Source organism: Silurus aristotelis, assembly GCF_946808225.1.
Source record: "Silurus aristotelis genome assembly, chromosome: 22".
Taxonomy (NCBI): domain Eukaryota; kingdom Metazoa; phylum Chordata; class Actinopteri; order Siluriformes; family Siluridae; genus Silurus; species Silurus aristotelis.
Window position 1 is genome coordinate 3,688,654 of NC_139595.1, and position 25,708 is coordinate 3,714,361.

The 25,708-nt window shown below is 33.9% G+C and overlaps 1 protein-coding gene and 2 long non-coding RNA genes across 3 annotated transcripts in view; 1 reads left to right on the forward strand and 2 right to left on the reverse strand.

Moving 5' to 3' along the window:
* The window catches only part of LOC310717408, a 216,760-nt gene that overhangs the window by 157,110 nt on the left and 33,942 nt on the right, over positions 1–25,708 (forward strand). The gene's annotated exons all lie outside the window — the stretch shown is intronic.
* The window catches only part of LOC310717381 (uncharacterized protein), a 40,465-nt gene continuing 17,564 nt past the window's right edge, over positions 2,808–25,708 (reverse strand). The window contains exons 13-18 of the mRNA XM_083525313.1: positions 19,768–19,859; positions 4,198–4,292; positions 3,936–4,034; positions 3,641–3,709; positions 3,435–3,487; positions 2,808–3,319 (exon numbers count right to left, since the gene is read on the reverse strand). Coding sequence (XP_083381439.1) covers positions 3,313–3,319; positions 3,435–3,487; positions 3,641–3,709; positions 3,936–4,034; positions 4,198–4,292; positions 19,768–19,859 — 415 coding nt within the window. The 3' untranslated portion in view covers positions 2,808–3,312. The remainder of the gene's footprint in view (positions 3,320–3,434; positions 3,488–3,640; positions 3,710–3,935; positions 4,035–4,197; positions 4,293–19,767; positions 19,860–25,708) is intronic.
* LOC310717405 lies at positions 5,157–5,870 on the reverse strand. Its single transcript, XR_014530821.1, has 4 exons — positions 5,753–5,870; positions 5,628–5,676; positions 5,283–5,305; positions 5,157–5,193 (listed from the first exon to the last, which is right to left on the reverse strand). It is a non-coding gene; the product is annotated as an uncharacterized lncRNA (long non-coding RNA).

The window sequence follows — 25,708 nt, forward strand, 5'->3', positions numbered from 1 at the left end:
TTTTATACAGACAAAAAAATTAAATAAATAAATATATATATATATATATATATATATATATATATATATATATATATATATATATATATATATATATATATATATATATATATCTTAGTTTTTCATATTTTTTCAAATAAAATCTAATTGTATTATGATGTCATCAGTGTAGTACATTTCCCCCTCATCTGTTATAAATATTCTGTAATATTTAATAATGCCGAAAAAAATATTTTATTCCTATAAGACTATTCCCTTTAGACCAACAGAGGGAACTCATTTTTACTCATACATACATTTGCCCGTTGTGGTCTGTCTAACCTCCTGTACTTGTGTAGGTCTGTTTTTTTTTTTAATTACTTATTTAAAATTAAAATAAAAAAGTAAGGAGTTAAAAAACATAAAACTCCAGAGTCACACTGTATACTGTATGGGGCATTCTGGGGCAAACACATTGGATGCCACTGTGGCAGACAGACAGACAGACAGACAGACAGACAGACAGACAGACAGACAGACAGACAGACAGACAGACAGACAGACAGACAGACAGACAAAGAAATAAAGAAAGAAAAAGAAAGAAAGAAAGAAAGAAAGAAAGAAAGAAAGAAAGAAAGAAAGAAAGAAAGAAAGAAAGAAAGAAAGAAAGAAAGAAAGAAAGAAAGAAAGAGAAGCAGATTCTAATGTGGAAGGATTAAAAAAAAGGAAATAATGAAAACACCCATACACAGATAAAATGAAGCCAAACACAAAACAATTAAAAACGTAACAACAAACCAAAACCTAAAAGGTCCAAGGAAATGTGTCCCTGTCTGTTTCCATTTAAATTAATTAACAAAACCCATAGAAAATAACTTAAAATAAATAAATAAATGAATAAAGAAAGAAAGAAAGAAAGAAAGAAAGAAAGAAAGAAAGAAAGAAAGAAAGAAAGAAAGAAAGAAAGAAAGAAAGAAAGAAAGAAGGAAAAAAGAAAGAAAATGAAAAGACAGCTTTTGTTTAAAATCCTTTCCCTGAAAAAAAAAAAAAATGTGAAAAAAAAAGAAAAAAAAGTTGGAGTTTTCCCAGGCCAACCCTCATAATTAACAATAGCTTTTACTAGACTCTTATTGAGTTAGCGTTAACAGTTAGCATAGTGATTACTGTATAATTAGCAAACACATCTAATATATGCATTAAAGTCAGACAAAAACTTGACTTCTCTTTTGTTTTGTGCAATCAGTTGTTTTGCTGGTGTTGGTTTGCTCATGTTGGTTTGCTGTGTCTGCCAGTGTAACGAGCAACGTAAAGTGGTTCCTGTGTCTGTAGAAGGTCAGTTACTTCCTCTTTTAACTTCCAGTTGTTTGACACCACAATACACAATGATTTAGTGACTGACCAGCTAAACTGATGAAAAATCTAAACAGGTCCATAAGAACACGTCGCACCTGATTATGTTCTTTGTATTTTATTTTTTGTAAATTTTCCAAAGTTGAAAAAAAATGTTGAATATTTTATTTTAAGTTTAAAAAATCCTTAAGTAAATATCCTTCACAAAGAAAGTAAATAAATACATTTATATAATTATAACCAATGTTCCATTACCCATGTATTCAACTTCTGTAACCAGAGTACGTGTTGTTCGTAACGTTCAATTTCTCTTCAATATTATAATGAAGAACAATATACAATACCGGCACTAACTTTCCCTTTCATGTAAATGTGGTGCACATTGATTTCATGTAAATTTACATAAGCCCTTGTGACATGCGAAAGGTTCTGGGAATCTTGTGAAATAGTCACATGTTCACTTCTTGCTTTTATAGTGCAGTGTCTGGTTTGCATGTTAAGCAAAAAAGCGAGAATAAGTTTCATCACTGCGGGACACCAAAGTCTCAGATGCTGTGGTGCTTGAGAAAGAATTTCAATTCGAGATGTGTTAAGAACCACAGTTTGCACAAATATTCATAAATTTGTACATCTGGTGCTGCCTGAATTGTGCTTCAAGACAGATCTGTTTAAAACTAATAAAAAATGAATGTTTTCTTTCATACATATACATAAGATCAGGATGATGATCCCTAGTCATTTGGATGGAGTTGTAACTGAATCAATAAGCAGGTGTTCCTAATAAAATCGTAAGTACATTCTTATGACATGAGAAAATTGCACAAGCCAATAAATGTCAGGTAACATAAATGTATAGGCAATTATATAGAATTAATCATGAACACCACTGCACAGCTAAATTCACTAATTTTTTGCAGATTGTAATTTAACCTGCTTTCACTGTGCTGTTTTTCCTTCTATCTATACAGAACACCGGTACCATCCAGAGTTTCCTTTCTGGAGATATTTCATAGTCACAGTAAAGAGACTCTCAGATGGATTATCAGCCTGAATTATAAAATAACTGTATGTTAAATCAACATGATAGAACCAGTATTTCTTATGTTGTATATTTCTATTCCTATCACCACTTTTACTCAGTGACAATACAATATTTATTAATTTATTAAATTGCTGGTCTCTGATACATGACTTCAGTTCTTTTTGGCTTTTGATAAATCAGTGGTTTATTCTGTAAATAAATATAAAATAGGATAGAAGATTGCATGAGAAATGTACTTACTTAAAATGGACAGAATGAAGATAAAAAAAGTAGCTCATGTTAGAATTGTTTTAATGTTGAAAACATTTTTGAATCTTGTGAGTTGTTGGTGTGCCTGTAGAAACTCACTATATGGTCCAAAACCATGGTGTGCTTTAAGTTAGTCACTGTTTTTTCTCTTAATCATTTCAGTAGAGTGAAAAAGAGAAGGTGATGATAGAGTCAAGTTTTTATTTAGCTACTATAACATGAACAAGTATCCGTCGATGTGTCATGTAATTGTGAAAAGGGAAGCAGGTTCTAATGTGGAAGGGGAAAAAAAGGGAAATAATGAAAACACCCAAACACACATAAAATGAAGCCAAACACAAAACAATTAACAAAATAACGACAAACCAAAACATGAACTCAAACAGGGAAAGTATAAGAGTCAGTATAGTGCAGCGGAAAGGTCCGAGGAAATGTGTCCTTGTCTGTACTTGTCCCTGTCTTTTTCCACTTTAATTAATTAACAAAACTCATAGAAAATAACTTACAATTTTATACAAAATAACTTAAAATAATATCAGAAAAAGTAAAAATGTGTCCATAAATAGAGTATTTCTGGTGTATTTTTGCAATATCTTTGGAAGTTAGTCATGTGTCTTTGATGTATGATGATCATGAACCCAGTAGAGATCCCTGAGGAACCACCCAGAGATTCCTTCCAGCCAAACAGTACATCAGTCTCTAAAGAGAATAAATACAGTTGCTGTGTGAAAAGTTTGTAATTCTACCCTACATACTGTATTTGAGTGGGTTAAGATTAAATACGTATATTATTTATTCATCAAACACCTCTTACTGGTAAACTATGCTGCTGTAGATGATCTCAGCTTCAACAACATTTGAAGTCCCCTAGAACAGGATAGAAATAAAGACTTATCATAGTCTCAATATCAAACCAGTCCCTGGCAGATTAGTAATGAAAGTGTTTATTATGGATTTATACATTAAGATTTATAGCTGGGATTCTACTGGAATCAACTTCATTCAAAGGAATTTACTCACCGTTTTATTTTTGGAAGTGATTTTTACAGAACTGTAGGTCACATCATCATTATCTTTCAATGTTGAAGACTGTGAAAGTGAGAAAATGGGTTAAATTGGACAAGTGGATTGATGTGTTATCTTTGGATCAGTCACAGTGCTGTATAGAAAGTGGTCTATAGCTTCAGTCAAGTTTGTGAGGTTTTTATATATATATATATACACACATACTATATGCCTTCACACAGGCATTTGAAAATATATTCCTCATGCACACCGTAGAAGATTATACTACACAATCAGCTGTGCTACGTACATGCTCTTTACAGTGAAGCTGAACCTGCTCCAGGTTCCTTTCTCCTGGTTTCATCTTTCTTGACTTAAAAATTGAGTTGTATGTTTCCTCACTCTCTGCCTGAAAAGAATTTAATTTCCTGTTAAGCTGTGATGATGATGATGATGATGATGATGATGATGATGATGATGATGATGTTGATGATGATGATGATGATGATGATGATGATCATGATGATCGCAGGGGGTTAAAATGTTACATGGAACTGGAACAAAATAGTTACCTGATTTTGAATTGCATTGGGCCACACATTGGATGCAGCACTAACTGTGTGAACAGTGGTGCCATTGCACCCCTCTCTGGTCCTGCTTTGATTTTCTGAAATAAAAGAGAAATAAAAATAAATAACTTTATTCTTAGTCAATTGAGTTTAATTATATTTTAAATGAGGATAATCGGCTGGTATAATAATAATGATAATAATCCTCTTTGCCTCAAGTTAAGAGACTTTTCATCATGTTCTCGCTACAGGCTACATGAAGCACATGGTCACATACACTGACGTGTAACAGCTGTAACTATTCATGGAAGGTCTGAGCAATCATATCTGACCCTTGATATTTTCTCCATTTTCCTTTTTTTGCTCTCTGATTTTGAATATAGTGGACCTTCACCTATGTTTAGAGACTTTTTAGTTGTTTCTCTCATGTTCTCTCTACATATCACATATATATGTTATATGTATTTGCTGATCATCATCTTAGCCTTGATATTCTTTTCTGTTTTGTTGTTTTATGTTTCCATTTTTTCTCTTTGGATATAGTGTTGATTATCATGTTTGACTTTTAATTTTAATTTTGGAAACACTGTAGTGTGTTTGATCCTTTGTCCTGTCCATTTTAAATGATATAGTAGAACATCAACTAACATGATCTTGCTGCTGCAAATGCAAATATAATGCAAAACAAATGACACACCAGGGACATGGGACTTACTGCATTTTCTTAGCAGGAAGATGATGATGACCAGGATCAATATTTGCAAAAGAAAAGCCACCAGGTACCAGTGAACCAGGGACTCAACCCTTTCACTATAGACAAACATTTGTTAGCACAAACTGGATGAATTAATTACAGTGCAAATTATTCATTCATTCATTCACTTAATCACTAATTAAATATATCATGCTACTGGTCGATGCAATAACAGAAAAGCAGAGCCAAATGATCTTCAGAAACTCACTTGGTTTTATTACTGCTAGAAATTGTAGTCTCAGAAGCTACTGCAAGTGAGAAATAATTACATTTAGAAACGTATTAAGAGTAAAAGTGGCACACATTTTTTTTAAGTATGTACATCTGATTCTACCTGAAGTGTGATTCGTGACAGATCTGTTAAAAACATATTAGATAAAGGCAGAAATTAAAGCTTAAATATTTGAATGATTAAATAATTAAAAGTTTTACTTTAAACATGAGATCATCGAGATTGTAATATTTTTTCCTGCTTTTTTTGGCAATAAGCAGGTGTCCATGTTTTCCTAATAAACTGGTCAGTAAGCTCTTATGACACAATAAATTACAATTTGAAAGATAATATTTCAAAAACTGATCAGGAGATTAAACACCTGTAGATTTATTGCACATCAAGCACAAATTCATCTTTGAATAAGTTATATTATTTATACAAGTGAAATAGATCTTTCCTACTTACGTGTGTGTAGTGACATGGTGAGTGATTGTAGTCACTGCTGTAGTCACAACTAAGAAACAAAAAATTATCACTGTAATTTTGATCTAATCATTAGTTAAAGTAGGGATCAGTGTTTGTGATGATACCTGGAGGTGGATCATGAACACTTATGTGAACAGGAACCTCCAGATTTCCTGCACTGCACCAGTACCAGCCACCATCACTCTTCTTTAGTCCACTCATCTGCACACTGAATGAACTTTTTCTAGAATTCTAGAAAAAGAATTCTAGAAAATCTAGAATTCTAGATGTGCACTGCTGAATTATGGGATGTGTCAGTCCTCCTCACTGAGTTGCAGCTTCTGTCTCTGAATGTGCACCACTTCTTCTGTGTGTTCTGATACGCAGCACTGTAGAGACACTGAACTGTGATGCTGCCTCCTTCCTCACCACTCACACTGCTCTCCATCACAGACAGATCAGGAGCTGAACACAAATTAAATATTCTATTAGTCTTAATAATCTTTAAAACTATAATAATTCTAAATTTACTAATTATTTGCAGATTGTAACTTAATACCTGCTTTCACTGTGATATAAAGGTATTCTGTAACATCATATGCAGGTCCTTCTATCTCTACAGCACACCAGTATGATCCAGTGTTTCCTGTCTGGAGATCTTTCATAGTCACAGTAAAGAGACTCTCAGATGGATTATCAGTTACTGTCACTTTCCCCTGTGTCTCGTTGGCATACGCCTGAATTGTGCAGTAATTGTATGCTGAAGCAGCATCATAGCACCAGTATTTCTTATGATGTAAATATTTCCTATCATAAGGACATGGGATGGTAACAGATGCTCCAGTTTGAAGACTTAACTGCCTGGATGCTGACTGAGAAATGGGAACATCTGCAATTAGAACAGAAAAACACCACTGTTACTCAGTAACAATAAAATATTTGATACAATACAATACAATATATTTGATAAAATACAATATATTACTGATACATTTCTTCAGTACTTTAGGCTTTTTAGTTACCAATATTTATTTTGTGTACACTGTAAAAAGTAATCACTGAATCTACTTACAAAAAGCTTGTAAATATGATTAATATGGCAAATTTGTTTATTTTACTTGAATAGGCTGTGTTGTGTTAACTTTCAGGTGAATGCAGTAGTTACACAAACATTTTTATTAAACAGTACTTAAGACCGTCTAGTGTATTGGACTAACAGTTTATACTGTTGCTGCTGCAAAAAAGAAAATCTAGTGCAAATTATTGGCACAAAAAAACCCCTAAAAACAGCGAATACAGTTTTTACTGAATACAATTACAAGCGGTTGTTAATTTTTTATTTTTTTAATAGGTTATTACATTTTTTTCCTTCACACTGTAAAATAAATAAACAACAATAAGATTTAGTAATCTGTTGTCTGTCTTTGTATTAATACCTTCAAGTTTTGTGTGCAACTTGAGAAATAGAGGTCAATCAGTTTCCACACATTTCTTCTAGTAATATGAACAAGAAGTTTTGTTAAGGTAACTACTTTTTGAGAGTTCTTTGTACTAAGCTTAACTCAAATTTGTAAGTTGGCTGAACTTGTTAAAGTGAGTTAAAGTACTCTAGTTTTCTGGTAACCAGTACAAATACACAAGTTTCTATAGCAGGCTTTAGCAACTCAAATATTTGAGGCAATCGGTTTCCACAGGTTTTCTACGTAAACTCAAATTATTACTTTTTACAGTCTATGAATATAAAATAGAATAGAAGAGTGCATGAGAAATGTACTTACTTGAAATGAAAAATATACAAATAAAAATGTAGCTCATGTGAGAATTATTTTGATGTTGAAAAAACAGGTTTTCTTGTGTTCTGTTTCCGAACATGTTCTGTAAAAGCTTTAGCAGTTCCTCTTCCTGCTACCTACTCTATGATCTAAAACCACAAGCGTGCCTTAAATCAGTGATGTTTATTAATCTTAAACATTTTTTTTTTTTTTTTGTGATCTGTTTTATTTTATTTATTTACATTTTGACTTATTATATTTTTGCCTCCATTATTATATTGATGCTCTGGCAATATTGTATGCAAACAATTATGCTAATGAAGTATTATGAAAATTGTATTTATCTTTCTCTCTTTCTGTTTGTCACCCACACAATTGAGCATATCCTGTCTAGTCTGTCTTTCTGCTAACCACATTTATCAGTTTCCTCTGTTGGTGGATTTTACTGTTTCCCTGCACGTGCATCTGCCTGCCTGTGAGTCATACAGTCATTCAGCAGGTCAGAGTAAAGTAGAAACACAACATCAAGGTTATTGTAATCAGCAATACAATGTCATATTCCTTAGTCCTATGTTAATATATGATATTGCACTTGTGCTGTTTGACTGAGACTCTCGATTGACTAAGAGAGTATTCATTTTTTTAAGTTTTTAATTTCACACAATAAAAAATTATGAAAAAAAAAGAAAGAAAGAAAGAAAGAAAGAAGGAAAGAAAGAAAGAAAGATAGAAAGAAAGGAAGGAAGAAAGAAAGAAAGAAAGAAAGAAAGAAAGAAAGAAAGGAAGAAAGAAAGAAAGAAAGAAAGAAAGAAAGAAAGAAAGAAAGAAAGAAAGAAAGAAAGAAAGAAAGAAAGAAAGAAAGAAAGAAAGAAAGAAAGAAAGAAAGAACTACCTTAATCTAAGTGGGTCTTTAGTGCAGGATTCTATAAAAAGAGTTTTGATTGAGGTAATAATCAAGGAAACTATTTCAAGTGATACAATGACACAAACCAAAAATGCATCTACAACAAAATAATTACTTATTTATTCCACATTTCTTCCTTCTGATGATGTGGATCAGCCCTGAGATGAGTCCATCAAATTAAATAAATTAACGCTGGTGTGGTGTGATCTTTATTTATGCAACAGTTCACATCTATTACGTTTAGAAATTATGTCAAAATTACTTTAAATTATACCAGAATAAATAATAATGTGACCATAAATGGAATAGTTTTGCTGATTAGTAAATAAGTGGCAAATACACACCGCTAATACACGCAAACACTGCCACAATAAAAAAGTGATAAATTATTATTATAAGTAAAACAATAATGACAGAAACTTCAAATATTCATTACAATGTAAATGTTGGTCCTTGCATTTATACAAACATCAACAGATTTTTCCTTATATTTATATTTGTCGTGTTGTGTAGGTTCCTGGTTGTATTTAAGGGCTTGTTGTAATACTGTGTAGCTCAACATGATGACAGCTGGTGTAGATGGAACTGTTTTGAGTTTCCTGATAGACTGAGGGTCATGTGACTTTGATGCATGATGAACATGAACCCAGTAGAGATCCCTGAGGCATCACCCACAGTTTCCTTTCAGCCAAACAGTACATCAGTCACTACAGAAAAAAAAAAGTTGCCGAGTGAAAGTTTTGTAATTTTACTCTACATACTGTATTTGAGTGGGTTAAGATTATATACATATATTATTTATTTATCACACACCTGTTACTGGCAAACTACGCTGCTGTAGATGGTCTCACCTTCAACGACTATTGGAGACCCCTAGAACAGGATATGAATAAACACTGATAAGAGTCTCAATATTAAACCAGTCCCTGGCAGATTAGTGAGAAAGTGTTTATTATGGATTTATACATTAAGATTTATAGCTGGGATTCTACCGGAAAAAACTTCATTTAAAGGAATTTACTCACAGTTTTATCCTTGGAAGTAATTTTTACAGAGCTGTAGGTCACGTCCTCATTATCTTTCAATGCTGAAGACTGTGGATGTGAAAAAATGCTTTATTAAATCTACAGTGATCTTTAATACTTTTTATTCATAGTAATTTAAATAATAATAACAACAATAATGATAATGATGAGAAATTGATGTTGAATTAAAAAAATCGATTGTTGTGTTAAACACACACACACACACACACACACACACACACACACACACACACACACACACACACACCTCTATATGATATGACTATTTATGTCGTAAGTTATTGTGATGCTACATATTTTATGCTCTTCATTTAATACAATATTCCGTTTAAAAGGAAAATTGCTAATATACTAATGTGCTTACTATGTAACAACTGAGCTGTATGTACCCTCTGTCTCCGCCTGAAAAAATGTTCATTTCCAGTTAAGCTACTGCACTGATATGTAACTGAGTATGATGATGATGATGATGATGATGATGATGATGATGATGATGATGATGAGAGGTCATTTTTAAAAATACTAAAAGTAATTAAATGGTGAAATTGTTTGGGTTTGCATTACACCACACATTGAATGCTGTACTAACTGTGTGAATAGTGGTGTCACTGCTCCCCTCTCTGGTCTTGATTTGATTTTCTGCTTCTGAAAGTTTAAAAGAACAAATGAATAAATTTAATCTAAGTCAAATAAATTCAGTTATATTTTGAATAAACAGATAATCAAATAATAATCTAAATAAAAAAAACTAATTATAACAATATTATTATACAGGGGGCAACATCACCCAAGTGATATTCTGTTATACTGTAATTGCTCATCATATCTGACCCTTTACATGTTTGTCTGTTTTCTTGTTTTTCTTTTTTATATTAGATATTGGTATTGCTTATCTGATTATCTTTATGGCTTTTGCTTGATTTATCTGATTACTCTTTGGATCTGTCCTCTGTATTGGGTCTATACTGTATTGTGTTTGACCCTGTGTCCTGTCTATTTTACATAATACAGTCGAACACCAACTAACACAATCCTGCTGCTGCACACGCAAAAAAGGCTAAACAAATGACACACCAGGGACACTTACTGCATTTCTTTCTTAGCAGGCAGCTGATGATGACCAGTATCACCAGTAGCAAAAGAAAGGCTGCCAGGTACCAGTGGATCAGGGTCTTAACCTTCTCCCTATAGACACACATATGTTAGCACCAGTGGTGGGCATTTTTTTCTGTGCATTGGGGTTTTCCTGGGAATTTGAAATTAAGGCAAATTGTGTGTTTTGTGCACATTATAGACTGTTTTGAAATGTTTGGGCCAAACTTTTCTCAAGATGTCCAGCTGTTTCGCAAATCTCGTAAATGTCCTTGTAAGTGTATCTGTGACCAAATCAATTTCTTCTGCTCTATCAGCCATTGTGAAATGATATATATCATTATGGTATATTATCATTGTGAAACATATATATGTGAGCTTGTGCAGTTTGCTACAGATGCAGTTTGTGAGTCAGAGGGAAACTGTTACAGCCAAGTTCGAGTGGCAAAACCCATGTGTGGCTCTGCACATATTAATACATCTAAGATAAAAAAAAAAAAAAAGTATGCCTATGGAGGAAGAGAAATTGATTTGGTCTAGGACATACTAAAAAATTAATTTTCAAGAAAAGCTAGACATCGTGAGAAGAGATCGGCCAACCCCCAACTTAGCTAGCTTGTCTCAGCCTGGGAGAGGCAAACATGTATAAATAAAATGGAACTTTCCTACTTACATGTACATAGTGACATGGTGAGTGGTTGTAATCACTGTAGCTGTGGTAAAAAAAAAAAAAAACAATAAATAATTACAAATAATCAGTGTGATTTTCATATTAAAGTAGGAATCAGTGTGTGTGATGATACCTGGAGGTGGATCACAGACACTGATGTGAACAGGAACCTCCAGATCTCCTGCACTGCACCAGTACCAGCCACCATCACTCTTCTTCAGTCCACTCATCTGCACACTGAATGAACTTTTCCCATCATCACTGATGTGCACTGCTGAATTATGGGATGTGTCAGTCCTCCTCACTGAGTTGCAGCTTCTGTCTCTGAATCTGCACCACTGCTTCTGTCTGTTCTGATACGCAGCGCTGTAGAGACACTGAACTGTGATGCTGCCTCCTTCCTCACCACTCACACTGCTCTCCATCACAGACAGATCAGGAGCTGAACACAAATTAAATATTCTATTAGTCTTAATAATCTTTAAAACTATAATAATTCTAAATTTACTAATTATTTGCAGATTGTAACTTAATACCTGCTTTCACTGTGATATAAAGGTATTCTGTAACATCATATGCAGGTCCTTCTATCTCTACAGCACACCAGTATGATCCAGTGTTTCCTGTCTGGAGATCTTTCATAGTCACAGTAAAGAGACTCTCAGATGGATTATCAGTTAGTCACTTTCCCCTGTGTCTCGTTGGCATACGCCTGAATTTTGCAGTAATTGTATGCTGAATCAGCATCATAGCACCAGTATTTCTTATGATATATATATTTCCTATCATAAGGACATGGGATGGTAACAGATGCTCCAGTTTGAAGACTTAACTTTCTGGATGCTGACTGAGAAATGACAACATCTGGAATCAGAACAGAAAAACATTACTATTAATCCGAAACAATAAAACATTTAATAATATAAGATATTACTGGTTTATTCTGCATATGAATGTAATATAGGAGAGTGCATGAGAAATGTACTTACTTGAAGTGAACAGAATAAATATAAAAACGCAGCTCATGTTAGAATTGTTCTGATGTTCAAAAAACTGGGAGGTTTTCTTGTGTCCTGCTTCCCTGTGAATTTGTTTCTGTGTCTACAGAAACTCAAGCAGTTTCTCTTCCTGCTACCTCTACTGCATGATCTACAGAGGTGGGAAGTAACGAAGTATCGGTACTCAAGTAGATTTTTCAGGTATCAGTATTTTACTTTTCAGACAACTTTTTACTTTTACTCATTAAATTTTTAAACAAATATCTGTACTTTCTACTTGTTACAACACAGGCTCATTACTTAATTATTTAAGTAAGTTGTAACCTATTTAGTGAAATGTCAATATTTTTTCTTCTCGCTGTTTTCAGCCCATCAACATATTTCTTGTCATTTCCTGGCTCTCACACACCACAAACGTAGACTAGTTTACGAAGATAACAATGAGCACGACAGAAAGCAACAAGAAGTCTGGGGTTAACATGGATGAGACAGAGGGAGTCAGTGATGTAAACACGACTTAGAACAGAGACATTCCTGATCACCTGACCATCATCATCATCATCTTTTCTATGATTGATACAAAATTTGAAATTTGTTTTGTGTTAATATATTAATTAGAGCTGTCCAAATGAACGCGTTAATAACAAAAATTTATTTTAAAAGCATTAATTTTATTAACGCACGCTTTTCAGTTTGACTATTTTTTTATTGAAAAAACCTTCTAAATAAATACATATAAGAGGCGAAATTAAAACCTCCAACATGACACAAGTTTATTCAAGACGTCCTTTCTTTACTCAGATTAGAAGACGTACAGTTTCTCCGGTATCACCTCATTAACCGTCCGTGTGGAAACATAGCAAAGGTTCTGTCTGGTGTCCTGATGAGGTGATGTTGATGTACTGTAAATGCAGGCTCGTTTTTTATTTTTACATGTTTCTGATTAGGCAGCACAGAATTTACAAAAAAAAAGGTTGCCTCTTGTCTATCATCTGTTAAGGTATCTACTTTTAGAGAGTTCTTTGTACTAAGCTTAACTCAAATTTGTAAGTTGGCTGAACTTGTCAAAGTGAGTTAAAGTACTCAAGTTTTCTGGTAACCTGTACAAATACACAAGTTTCTATAGCAAGCTTTAGCAACTCAAATATTTGAGGCAATCAGTTTTCACAGGTTTTCTGCGTAAACTCAAATTATTACTTTTTACAGTTTATGAATACAAAATAGAATAGAAGAGTGCATGAGAAATGTACTTACTTGAAATGAAAACAATAAAAATGAAAATGTAGTTTATGTGAGAATTGTTTTGATGCTGGAAAAAAGGTTTTCTTGTGTTCTGTTTCCGAACATGTTCTGTAAAAGCTTTATCAGTTCCTCTTCCTGCTACCTACTGATCTAAAACCACAAGCGTGCCAGGCAAGTCAGTGACGTTTCTTTATCTTGTTTATTAAATCTTTATTTATTTTCAGTGATCCATCTCATTTCATTTATTTACATTTAGTTTTTTTATTATATTTTTGCTCCATTATTATACTGATGCTTTGGCAATATTGTATGCAATTTTTTTAATGAAATTTTTATTTATCTTTCTCTCTTTCTATTTGTCGCCTACACAATTGAGCAAAACCTGTCTGGTCTGTCTTTCTGTCTTTAAAGACTTAAATATCTGGATGATGACTGAGAAGGGTCTTCGAATGTAAAATAGGATAAACAAGTACAGCAGAGTAACTCAGTCAGATTTGTTGCTTCTCTCCAAAGTTGTGTCTGTGTCTGTAGCAGATCAAGTACTTCCTCTTTCTTCTAAACTTACAATGTTGTTTAAAACCACAGTGTGCAGTGAACCGATTAAATGTCCAAGTAACTGATACCAGGACGATATGAATATTTGCCAAATAGCAACGTCATACGTGGGTAACATGACTTTGTAATTTGCACCCTTGGATTTACTTGTTGCAATATAGAGCACGTACGTGTTGTTTTTCTGATGTATTCCAGTTGTATATAAATTGACTTGCCTTTTAAATAGAAAGAATGTGCTGGTTTGTATAATAAGTGGATGCTCAGGATTGATTTTCTTTCCTAGAGCCACAAATTCCTGTGAAAAGATGTAGTATAGATCAAATTCAGTGTAGTTTATACAGTGCACCCTAAACACACATATATCACATATAAAGTCATTAACCAAGTCAGAGAAACATTTTTTTTTTATATAATTGGCCAGCACAAATAGAAAAAAAAATGTGTCAATTTGTTATAATTCAGTTCAATTCTAATTTACTTTTACGTCCAAAAGCAGCTTATGGGGATTCCGGAAGCGGGAGGATTGGAGGAAGAAGAAGCTGGAATTGAAAACAGAGGAAGCGGAGGTAATGAGTGGAATATAGTTGAAAACAGGAAAAGAAAAAAAAAACTGGGTCAGGTTTCAGACTCTGATAGTGAAAAAGGAAGTCACCAAATAAGGAGAAGAAAGAAAGAACATAAGGTAATGATAACATTTGATTTTGAAAATAAATCTTTTAAAGTTAACAAAAGCGATAAATGATGTGATTTCACAGATTCACTGCATGGAAACAAGAGACGGGAAACTGTTATTGTTTTGCAAAGACAACAAGCAGCAAAAAAGGCACTTGGGTTAAAGACTATATTAGGGGCAAAAGGGTATATGTTCAACTCCAGAAAAGAAGAATTGAGTAAGAGAAGTGATATCTGGAATTCCGACTGAGGTATCAATAGAAAGAATCAAAGAGAGCATCTCTGGAGCAGAAGTGAAGGTGGTGAGAAGAGTACATTATGTAAAGACAAGAAAAGGAAGGGCAGTCTCTCAGTGATTCTTTTTGATGAGGAAAAATTGCCTTTAAGGATTTACCTGGGCCATGTATGTTATGCGGCCCATCCATTTGTTAAGATGTTATAAATGTCAAAGATATGGACATGTAGCAGTTTGTAGAGGGAAGCAAAGATGAGATGAGGAGGGGAGCACGAATATAGCAAAAGTACAAAATGTCAGAATAGAAGTCAGAAGGAAAAAATTAAAGATGACATCCTGGATCAATATAAAAGGGCAGGATGAAAGACATCCAATAAAAGGAATAAACAGTTTTCTAGTACCTTTTTTTACTCTATTTTTTATTCTTAATTTTTTTCCTTCTGACTTTAAGACATCCAGTAAAAAAAAGATACTAGAAAACACAGACTCAAAATCAGCACTGGAAAGTTTAGAGTGTTGAATCTCCACAACACAGAAATATCTTACATATGAATTATCGTAAAAATTTTATCATTTTGAGAACATAGGCATAAGAGTCAGTTTTTTATAGGTACCAGCACATGTGGTTATATTGGGGAACGAGGTAGTGGATCATTTGGCAAAAGAGGAACCTAAAGGAACCAGATATTAGAATTAGGGTGTGTTTGAGAAAGGCAGAAATAAAAGGACTGATTGGGTACAGGATGAAAAGGAGATGGCAGAACATTTGGGACACAGAAACAAAAAGAAGACATCTATATGCATTACAAAAAATGTAGGGGTGTGAAGGAAATGATGTGATTATGACAAGATAAAGATTCGGCCATACAGCACTAAACGAAAAGTTATACAAGACAGGAAAACATGAAAATGGAAATTTAGAAAAATGTGGAATTCTTGAAAGAGTATCTGATATATTATTAGAATAAACAACAACAAATACCGAAAGGCACAAGCTATTTTTAATGACTAAAAGAATAAGGTATTAAAAACTATTCACTTATGGAGATAATAGAATGAAGAAATAATAGAATTAACAACAAATTATTTACATATTTAAATGTTACAATACTGAAGAATATGAAATCAAATGTAATTATTCAGGTAATAATGTGTTTTATTTTGTTATTGTGTTGTTTTTTAAATCTGCATTGCTTCCCATCAAGTTGCGTTTCATACTGCAATCCAGTAGGTAGCGGAAAAACCTTAAAGTTGGTATGCTTTTTTTTTTTTTTTTTTTTTTTTTTTTTGCAGTAATAAAAGGGGAAAAAAATATCTAAATGAGAACTCGAGCTGATTTTCGAGCTTTAGTTCCCTTATTTTTTAATAAATAAATAAGTAAAACTACCTTATTTATACAGTGAGGAAAATAAGTATTTGAACACCCTGCTATTTTGCAAGTTCTCCCACTTAGAAATCATGGAGGGGTCTGAAATTGTCATCGTAGGTGCATGTCCACTGTGAGAGACATAATCTAAAAAAAAAATCCAGAAATCACAATGTATGATTTTTAACTATTTATTTGTATGATACAGCTGCAAATAAGTATTTGAACACCTGAGAAAGTCAATGTTAATATTTGGTACAGTAGCCTTTGTTTGCAATTACAGAGGTCAAACGTTTCCTGTAGTTTTTCACCAGGTTTGCACACACTGCAGGGGGGATTTTGGCCCACTCCTCCACACAGATCTTCTCTAGATCAGTCAGGTTTCTGGCCTGTCGCTGAGAAACACAGAGTTTGAGCTCCCTCCCAAGATTCTCTATTGGGTTTATTTCTGGAGACTGGCTAGGCCACACCAGAACCTTGATATGCTTCTTACAGAGCCACTCCTTGGTTATCCTGGCTGTGTGCTTCGGGTCATTGTCATGTTGGAAGACCCAGCCTCGACCCATCTTCAATGCTCTAACTGAGGGAAGGAGGTTGTTCCCCAAAATCTCGCAATACATGGCCCCGGTCATCCTCTCCTTAATACAGTGCAGTCGCCCTGTCCCATGTGCAGAAAAACACCCCCAAAGCATTATGCTACCACCCCCATGCTTCTCTGTAGGGATGGTGTTCTTGGGATGGTACTCATCATTCTTCTTCCTCCAAACATGGTGAGTGGAATTATGACCCAAAAGTTCTATTTTGGTCTCATCTGAGCACATGACTTTCTCCCATGACTCCTCTGGATCATCCAAATGGTCATTGGCAAACTTAAGACGTGCCTGGACATGTGCTGGTTTAAGCAGGGGAACCTTCCGTGCCATGCATGATTTCAAACCATGACGTCTTAGTGTATTACCAACAGTAACCTTGGAAACGGTGGTCCCAGCTCTTTTCAGGTCATTGACCAGCTCCTCCTGTGTAGTTCTGGGCTGATTTCTCACCTTCCTTAGGATCATTGAGATCCCACGAGGTGAGATCTTGCATGGAGCCCCAGTCCGAGGGAGATTGACAGTCATGTTTAGCTTCTTCCATTTTCTAATGATTGCGCATACAGTGGACCTTTTTTCACCAATCTGCTTGGCAATTTCCCCGTAGCCCTTTCCAGCCTTGTGGAGGTGTACAATTTTGTTTCTAGTGTCTTTGGACAGCTCTTTGGTCTTGGCCATGTTAGTAGTTGGATTCTTACTGATTGTATGGGGTGGACAGGTGTCTTTATGCAGCTAACGACCTCAAACAGGTGCATCTAATTTAGGATAATAAATGTAGTGGAGGTGGACATTTTAAAGGCAGACTAACAGGTCTTTGAGGGTCAGAATTCTTGCTGATAGACAGGTGTTCAAATACTTATTTGCAGCTGTATCATACAAATAAATAGTTTAAAAATCATATATGGTGATTTCTGGATTTTTCTTTTAGATTATGTCTCTCACAGTGGACATGCACCTACGATGACAATTTCAGACCCCTCCATGATTTCTAAGTGGGAGAACTTGCAAAATAGCAGGGTGTTCAAATACTTATTTTCCTCACTGTATATGGTTCGTGTATTATTCAGTCTTTTGTTATGTCAGGTGTTTTAAAATGATGCTGTAATCCGTAATTCCTCTGAAATATGTTTGAAAATCTGAGTGAAGTGATAAATTAAGGGTTGATTTACTGATTAAATGTCTCACGTGCTATAAGCTATAAACTAATTAAGTGCACGCAGATAAATTAAAGAAGTAATTATTTATTGTTAGTTATATTCTATCAGGTAATGGTGGAAAAAAGGAATTGAGTGAAAGTAAATGTGTTGATGCATTTTGAACATTTATTACATTAGTATTTCAAAAAAATCTTTTTCAATGTGGGTAAATAGAAATTTACTGCACTTTATTATTTTCCTTCCTTGTCTTTGAAGATTGGGTTTTGTTTTTGTTCCCCCTTCTCCATTTTGATGCCATCTCTCTTTAATGCTGGATGAGGAGTTCTTGGAGTTCTGGAATTAGAATCGTTTCTACCTGCTAGGAATGATCAAAATTGGTGGAAACTGGCGAGCAACCCTTGTTTTTTTCTCAGGAACCTGCATAATTTTCCATGCTTATCTTTGTCGTAGTATCATACGTGTACCATTTTCCTTTTCTTCTTTTTCCTTCACTTTTTTCTCCCCCTGGATTTTACTACATCTGTGAACACGAGCTATATACTGTTCCCTTTACCTTGGAGTTACATATTTGCATTTTTCCTTGATTTTTTTTCTTAATTTTTCATTGCAACAGAATAGACACTGAACTGCACTACGTTTTTTTTTTATTTTTTTTTTATCCAAGTTATTTCTATTCAAGGACAATTAATTGGAAGAAACGTTTATTTGGTGTGTCATTGGGTATTTCCATAATGTTTCATTTTTATCTTTTGCCCCTTGTTGAAATTTGTTTTGTAAGGAAACAATACAGAGGTTATAGAGTTAAATTATTGAAATCCTGTTGTGAACTGTATACTAAGTATGAAAAGGCAAGATAATTAATAGTGGGGAGCTAAAATAAATAAACAAACAGGAAATACAATAACAATATAGAGAACCCAGTAGAGATCCCTGAGGCATCACACAGTTTCCTTCCAGCCAAACAGTTCATCAGTCACTACAAAAAAAAAATTGCAGAGTGAAAGTTTTGTCATTTTACTCTACATACTGTATTTGAGTGGTTTAAGATTATATACATATATTATTTATTTATCACACACCTGTTACTGGCAAACTACACTGCTGTAGATGGTCTCACCTTCAACGACTATTGGAGACCCCTAGAACAGGAAATAAATAAAGAATAATAGGAGTAATATTAAACCAGTTCCTGACTAGTGGGGAAACTGTTGATTATGGATTTATACATTTAGCTTTATAGCTGAGATTCTACTGGAATCAACTTCATTTAAAATAATTCACTCACGGTTTTATTTTTGGAAACAATTTTCACAGAACTGTAGGTCACGTCATCATTATCTTTCAATGCTGAAGACTGGATGTGAAAAAAATACATTAATAAATCTTCAGTAATAATAAATACATGCTAATGCATGTACATGCATTTATTTAATAATGAAAAAAATAAAATAAATAATAATATTTAATAATAATAATACGGAAATTAATTATTGAATTGGTTTAGTGGATTGCTGATCACACATCAAACACAATACTGACTGTGTGAACAGTGGGGTCATTGCTCCCCCCTCTGGTCCTGATTTGACTCCCTGGATGTTAGAAAGAAGTAAGAAATAAATACATTTTAAGAAGAGTCACGTTTATTACACTGCATTTTTGCCCTGTGATTCTGGATATGGTGTTAATTATTCTGTTTGACTCCTGCCTAATTTATCTAATTAACCTTTGATCAGTCCTCTGATTTTGGAAACACTGTATTGTGTCTGAATGTCTATTTTAAAATAATATAGTAGAACACTAACCAACATGAAAACGAATGACACACCACCAGAGACACTTACTGAATTTCCTTCTTAGCAGACAGATGATGATGACCAGGATGATAAGTAGCAATAGAAAGGCCAATAGAGAACAGTAGATCTGGGTCTCCAGACTATAGACACACATTTGTTGGCACAAATTGGTTGAATCAATTACAGTGCAAAATATTTATTCAATGGATTCATCAAAAATTCATTTATCTGGAACCAAGTCAATCTACTGGTATGTTTCTGAGAGGTTAAGGATCATAAACTGAAAGTAACCAGACCTCAGGTTCAACCTGCCGACCCTGAAGCTGTGAGGCTCTAGTGCTACCTGCTAGCGCCACCATGTGGCTTAAAGTGCTTAGCAATTGCAAAAAAGTAGAGCCATAATTTTAAACAAAGGGATTCCAGAGTAATTTATAGTTGTTGATATATGTGTAACTGTAAAAGCCTCAATTCCTTTAAGGCACAAAAAAAGATAAATAAATAAATAAATAAATAAATAAATAAATAAATAAATAAATAAATAAATAAATAAATAAAAGGTATGGAATAAGTTTCATTTTATTCTCTCTTAGGAAAAATACAGGTCAAAAGAGGCTTTTAAAATTTGGACACATGGTTCAAAACCTTGTAAATGATCTTCTAATTAGGCTCAAGTTTGACCAGATGATGGCGCTAAAGCTTTGGCAGCACTTGGTCTAAATTTGTTCTGAATGTTTTTTAGACACTCACGTGGTTTTATCACTGTTATCTGTAGTCTCAGATGCTGCTGTAGGTGAGAAATTATTACAATTAGAAATGTGTTAAGAGGAACAGTTACACTAAACTTCTCAGAAATGTACAAATGATATTACCTGCACTGGGCTTCGAGACAGATCTATTTAAAACATAAAAGTTATAGTACTGTAAGAAATTATGGCTTGACTACATGAAATATTTGACTTCATATTATACATAAGATTCTGGTCAATCCAATCCCTTATAGATAGAAAATTGAGAGTGCATGTTTTAATGAATCTACAGGCCTGCATAAGATATGAAAAAGTTTCTACTAGCAAGAAAGTATACTATTTAATGATATAGTTTCATTGCTGTTAGATACTGCAGTTTCAGATCCTGATGTATGTGAGAATTTGATATTAAATCAGAAATGTGTTAAGAATAACAGTTTGCATGAATTTTATATATACATACATATGTATATATATACTGGAATTGTGCTTCAGTTCAGATCTGCACAAAACATAAAAGAAAAAGTGAGTAAGTAAAGCCTCATTAGTTACAGTGTTTTCCTTCACACTTACATACACACATAAGCTGGTAATTACTGCAATTACACTATCAGGCAAAAGACCTGGGATTGTAATGTACACGTGTTCCTAATAAAGTGGTCAGTAAGCTTTTATGACATGAGACATTAGTACTAGCAAGATAATATCTCATATACTGTTCAAAAGATTCAGTAACATGGTGCTGCACATTGAGCAGACATTCTTCTTTAAATAAATTAATAAATATAGTAAATCTGTGTAAATAAAATAGATCTTTCCTACTTACGTGTGTGTAGTGAGATGCTGAGTGGTTGTAGTTACTGCTGTAGTCACAACTAAGAAAAAAAAATAGTGTGAGTTTTATCTCATCATTAGTTAAAGTAGGGATCAGTGTGTGTGATGATACCTGGAGGTGGATCACGGACACTGATGTGAACAGGAACCTCCAGATCTCCTGCACTGCACCAGTACCAGCCACCATCACTCTTCTTCAGACCACTCATCTGCACACTGAATGAACTTTTCCCATCATCACTGATGGTCATTGCTGAATTCTGGGATGTGTCAGTCCTCGTCACTGAGTTGCAGCTTCTGTCTCTGAATCTGCACCACTTCTTCTGTGTGTTCTGATACGCAGCGCTGTAGAGACACTGAACTGTGACGCTGCCTCCTTCATCACCACTCACTCTGCTCTCCCTCACAAACAGATCAGGATCTGAACACAAATATATAATCAGTTATGTATTATTAATCTTTATCAACATAAGAACACAATTAAATTCACTAATTACTTGCAGATTGAAACTTAATACCTGCTTTCACTGTGATATAAAGTTGTTTTATAACATCATGTGCAGGTCCTTCTATCTCTACAGCACACCAGTATGATCCAGTGTTTCCTGTCTGGAGATCTTTCATAGTCACAGTAAAGAGACTCTCAGATGGATTATCAGTTACTGTCACTTTCCCCTGTGTTTCATTAGCATACGCCTGAATTGTGCAGTAATTGTATGCTGAAGCAGCATCATAGCACCAGTATTTCTTATGATGTATATATTCACTATCATAAGGACATGGGATGGTAACAGATGCACGAGTTTGAAGACTTAACTGTCTGGATGCTGAGTGAGAAATGACAACATCTGCAATCAGAACAGAAAAACACTACTATTAATCAGTGACAATTACATATTTGATATTACAGATCTTTTTTCACATGACTTCAGTACTTTAGTCTTTTGTAGTATCAATGGTTTATTCTGTATTTGAATGTAACATAGGATAGAAAAGTGCATAAAAAATGTACTTACTTGAAATGAATGGAAAAATAAGGATAAAAACGCAGTTCATGTTAGAATTGTCCTAAAGTTGAAAATACTAAAAGGGGTCTTCGTTTTTGTGTCCTGCTTCTCTGTGATCTTGTTGGTTTGACTGTAGAAACTCGAGCATTTCCTCTTCCTGCTGCCCATACTATATGATCTAAAACCACAGCGTGCCTCAAGTTAGTGACTTTTTATGTCTTATTAATTTTAGTAGAATTAAAAACAAAAGCTGATGATTGAAAATGACCCAGAGGTTAGAAGGTTTACATCGTAGAGCTTTCGAGTTTTATTTATATTTTTTATTTATTTACGTCACTTTAAGGTTTGCATGACACTCAGAGCTAAAAATATCTCATTTACTCAGACATTTTTACATTGTTTATAAATAACTCTTCTGTCTTCCTAATGTGGTGCAATTTGTGGCTCTGTGAAAGACTGTGTTCCATCTTATTTTTTTTCTTTTCGTTTTTGTGACCTCAAATAACCAGCAGACACTTCGGCCTTCAAATATAACTTTCATGAACTTCCCTTTCTCTACAGCATTCTCTCTAGCACACACATCTTAAAAATGATTATTATTTATAAATATAATCATTATATACATATATTTAGGTTTTGACTGTGTCTCTTCCTTATAACATCTCAGGGAGTTTTTCAGTGCCACTATCACCACTGGCTTAATATTAAGAGATAAACTTATAGGAATTCATTTATGATGCCAAAATGTGTAGTTGCTTTCTTTTTAAATCCATGAAGCTGCTTTGGTACAATGTCTATTGGTAAATGTGCTATAGAAATACAGTTGAACTGAATTTATTTACATCTTAGAATATCTCATGTAGTTATTAAGCATGTCAGAAAAACAGAAACATGTTGGAGAATAACACAATCTTTATTACAGTTAATAAAACAATAACATACACATGTAGCATTTAGTGGTTAAATGTAATGGCCTAAAAAAATGCTCTTTATGCTGAAAAAAATTTAAAAAATTACCATTGACTGAGAATGTAATTTATGTGATAGATAGATAGATAGATAGATAGATAGATAGATAGATAGATAGATAGATAGATAGATAGATAGATAGATAGATAGATAGATAGATAGATAGATAGATAGATAGATAGATAGATAGATAGATAGATAGATAGATAGATAGATAGATAGATAGATAGATAGATAGATAGATAGATAGATAGATAGAAAGAAATGAACATGTTGAATGTTCCAGCTTCTTAAATCTGCAGTTCCATCAAGATCACATTCTTCAGTCGTGTGCAATGCAGAACTGCACTGAATCTCTTAAACATAAAAAACACAGCAGGTAACAATCACAATGTATTTTACAGCATATGCTTACTCACTTTTTCCACTTCCAGATTTTGTGCAGTTTCATAACAATGTTGATGGCTTTATATACTCTACATATTTAAATAAAATCAATATGTGGAATAAACATATGTATAGGGAACATTAAATTTACATATTATCAGCCATAACATTAATACCACTGACAGGTGAAGTGAATAATATTATCTCTTTACAGTGGCACCTTTCAAGAGGGAGGGTATAATAGGCAACGAGTGAATCAGGTCTTGAAGTTCTCAACTTTGAGAAAAGGGCCAAATTGTGGTTTCTAGATGACTTGGTCAGAGCATCTCCAATATATCATGTGTTACTTGGTGTTCCTGGTACAGTATGTACTAATTAGCTACTGTAGCACAAATTGCTGAAAAAGTTAATGCTGGCTATGATGGAAAGAACAGACAGTGCATCACACATTGCTGTGTATGGGGCTGCGTATTGCAGAGCGGCCAGAGTTCATAAACTCACTCTTGTCTACTGCCAAAAGCTCATACAGTGGGCACTGAGCAGTAGAACTACACCACTGACCAATGGAAGAAATTGTCCCAGTCTGATAAATCCTGATGTCTATTACATTGTGTGGACAGCGAGATGCATGTGTGCTGCTTGCCTGGGAAAGAAAGCAGCCCCCTGTGTAATGTTCTTCTAGGTAAACTCTGATATGGATATTATGATGAAACCTACAGTACCACCTACCTAAACACTGTTTAAGAAGAACTACACTCTCTCATGACTATTGTATTTCATAATTGCAATTGGTTTCTTTCAGCAGGATAACATGTCCTTCACTCTGCACAAACTGATCAATAATGGTTCATCAGATGATGATGACCAGAATCACCAGTAGCAGAAGAGGGGCCTCCAGAGAACAGTAGATCTGGGTCTCCATACTAGACACACATTTTTGGCACAAACTGGCTGAATCAATTACAGTGCAAAAGATTTATTCAATGGATTTATCAAAAATTCATTTATCTGGAACCAATTCAATCTACTGGTATGTTTCTGAGAGGTTAAGGAATATGAACAGACAGTAACCAGACCTCAAGTTCAACCTGCCGACCCTGAAGCTGAGAGGCTCTAGTGCTACCTGCTAGCGCCACCATGTGGTTTAAAGCACTTAGCAATTGCAATAAAGTAGAGCCATAATTTTGAACAAAGGGATTCCAGAGTAATTTATAGTTGTTGATATATGTGTAACTGTAAGAGTCTCCATTCCTTTAAGGCACAAAAAAAGAATAAATAAATAAATAAATAAATAAATAAATAAATAAATAAATAAATAAATAAATAAATAAATAAATAAATAAAAGGTATGGAACAAGTTTCATTGAATTCTCTCTTAGGAAAAATACAGGTCAAAAGAGGCTTTTAAAATTTGGACACATGGTTCAAAACCTTGTAAATGATCTTCTAATTAGGCTCAAGTTTGACCAGATGATGGCGCTAAAGCTTTGGCAGCACTTGGTCTAAATTTGTTCTGAATGTTTTTTAGACACTCACGTGGTTTTATCACTGTTATCTGTAGTCTCAGATGCTGCTGTAGGTGAGAAATTATTACAATTAGAAATGTGTTAAGAGGAACAGTTACACTAAACTTCTCAGAAATGTACAAATGATATTACCTGCACTGGGCTTCGAGACAGATCTATTTAAAACATAAAAGTTATAGTACTGTAAGAAATTATGGCTTGACTACATGAAATATTTGACTTCATATTATACATAAGATTCTGGTCAATCCAATCCCTTATAGATAGAAAATTGAGAGTGCATGTTTTAATGAATCTACAGGCCTGCATAAGATATGAAAAAGTTTCTACTAGCAAGAAAGTATACTATTTAATGATATGGTTTCATTGCTGTTAGATACTGCAGTTTCAGATCCTGATGTATGTGAGAATTTGATATTAAATCAGAAATGTGTTAAGAATAACAGTTTGCATGAATTTTATATATACATACATATGTATATATATACTGGAATTGTGCTTCAGTTCAGATCTGCACAAA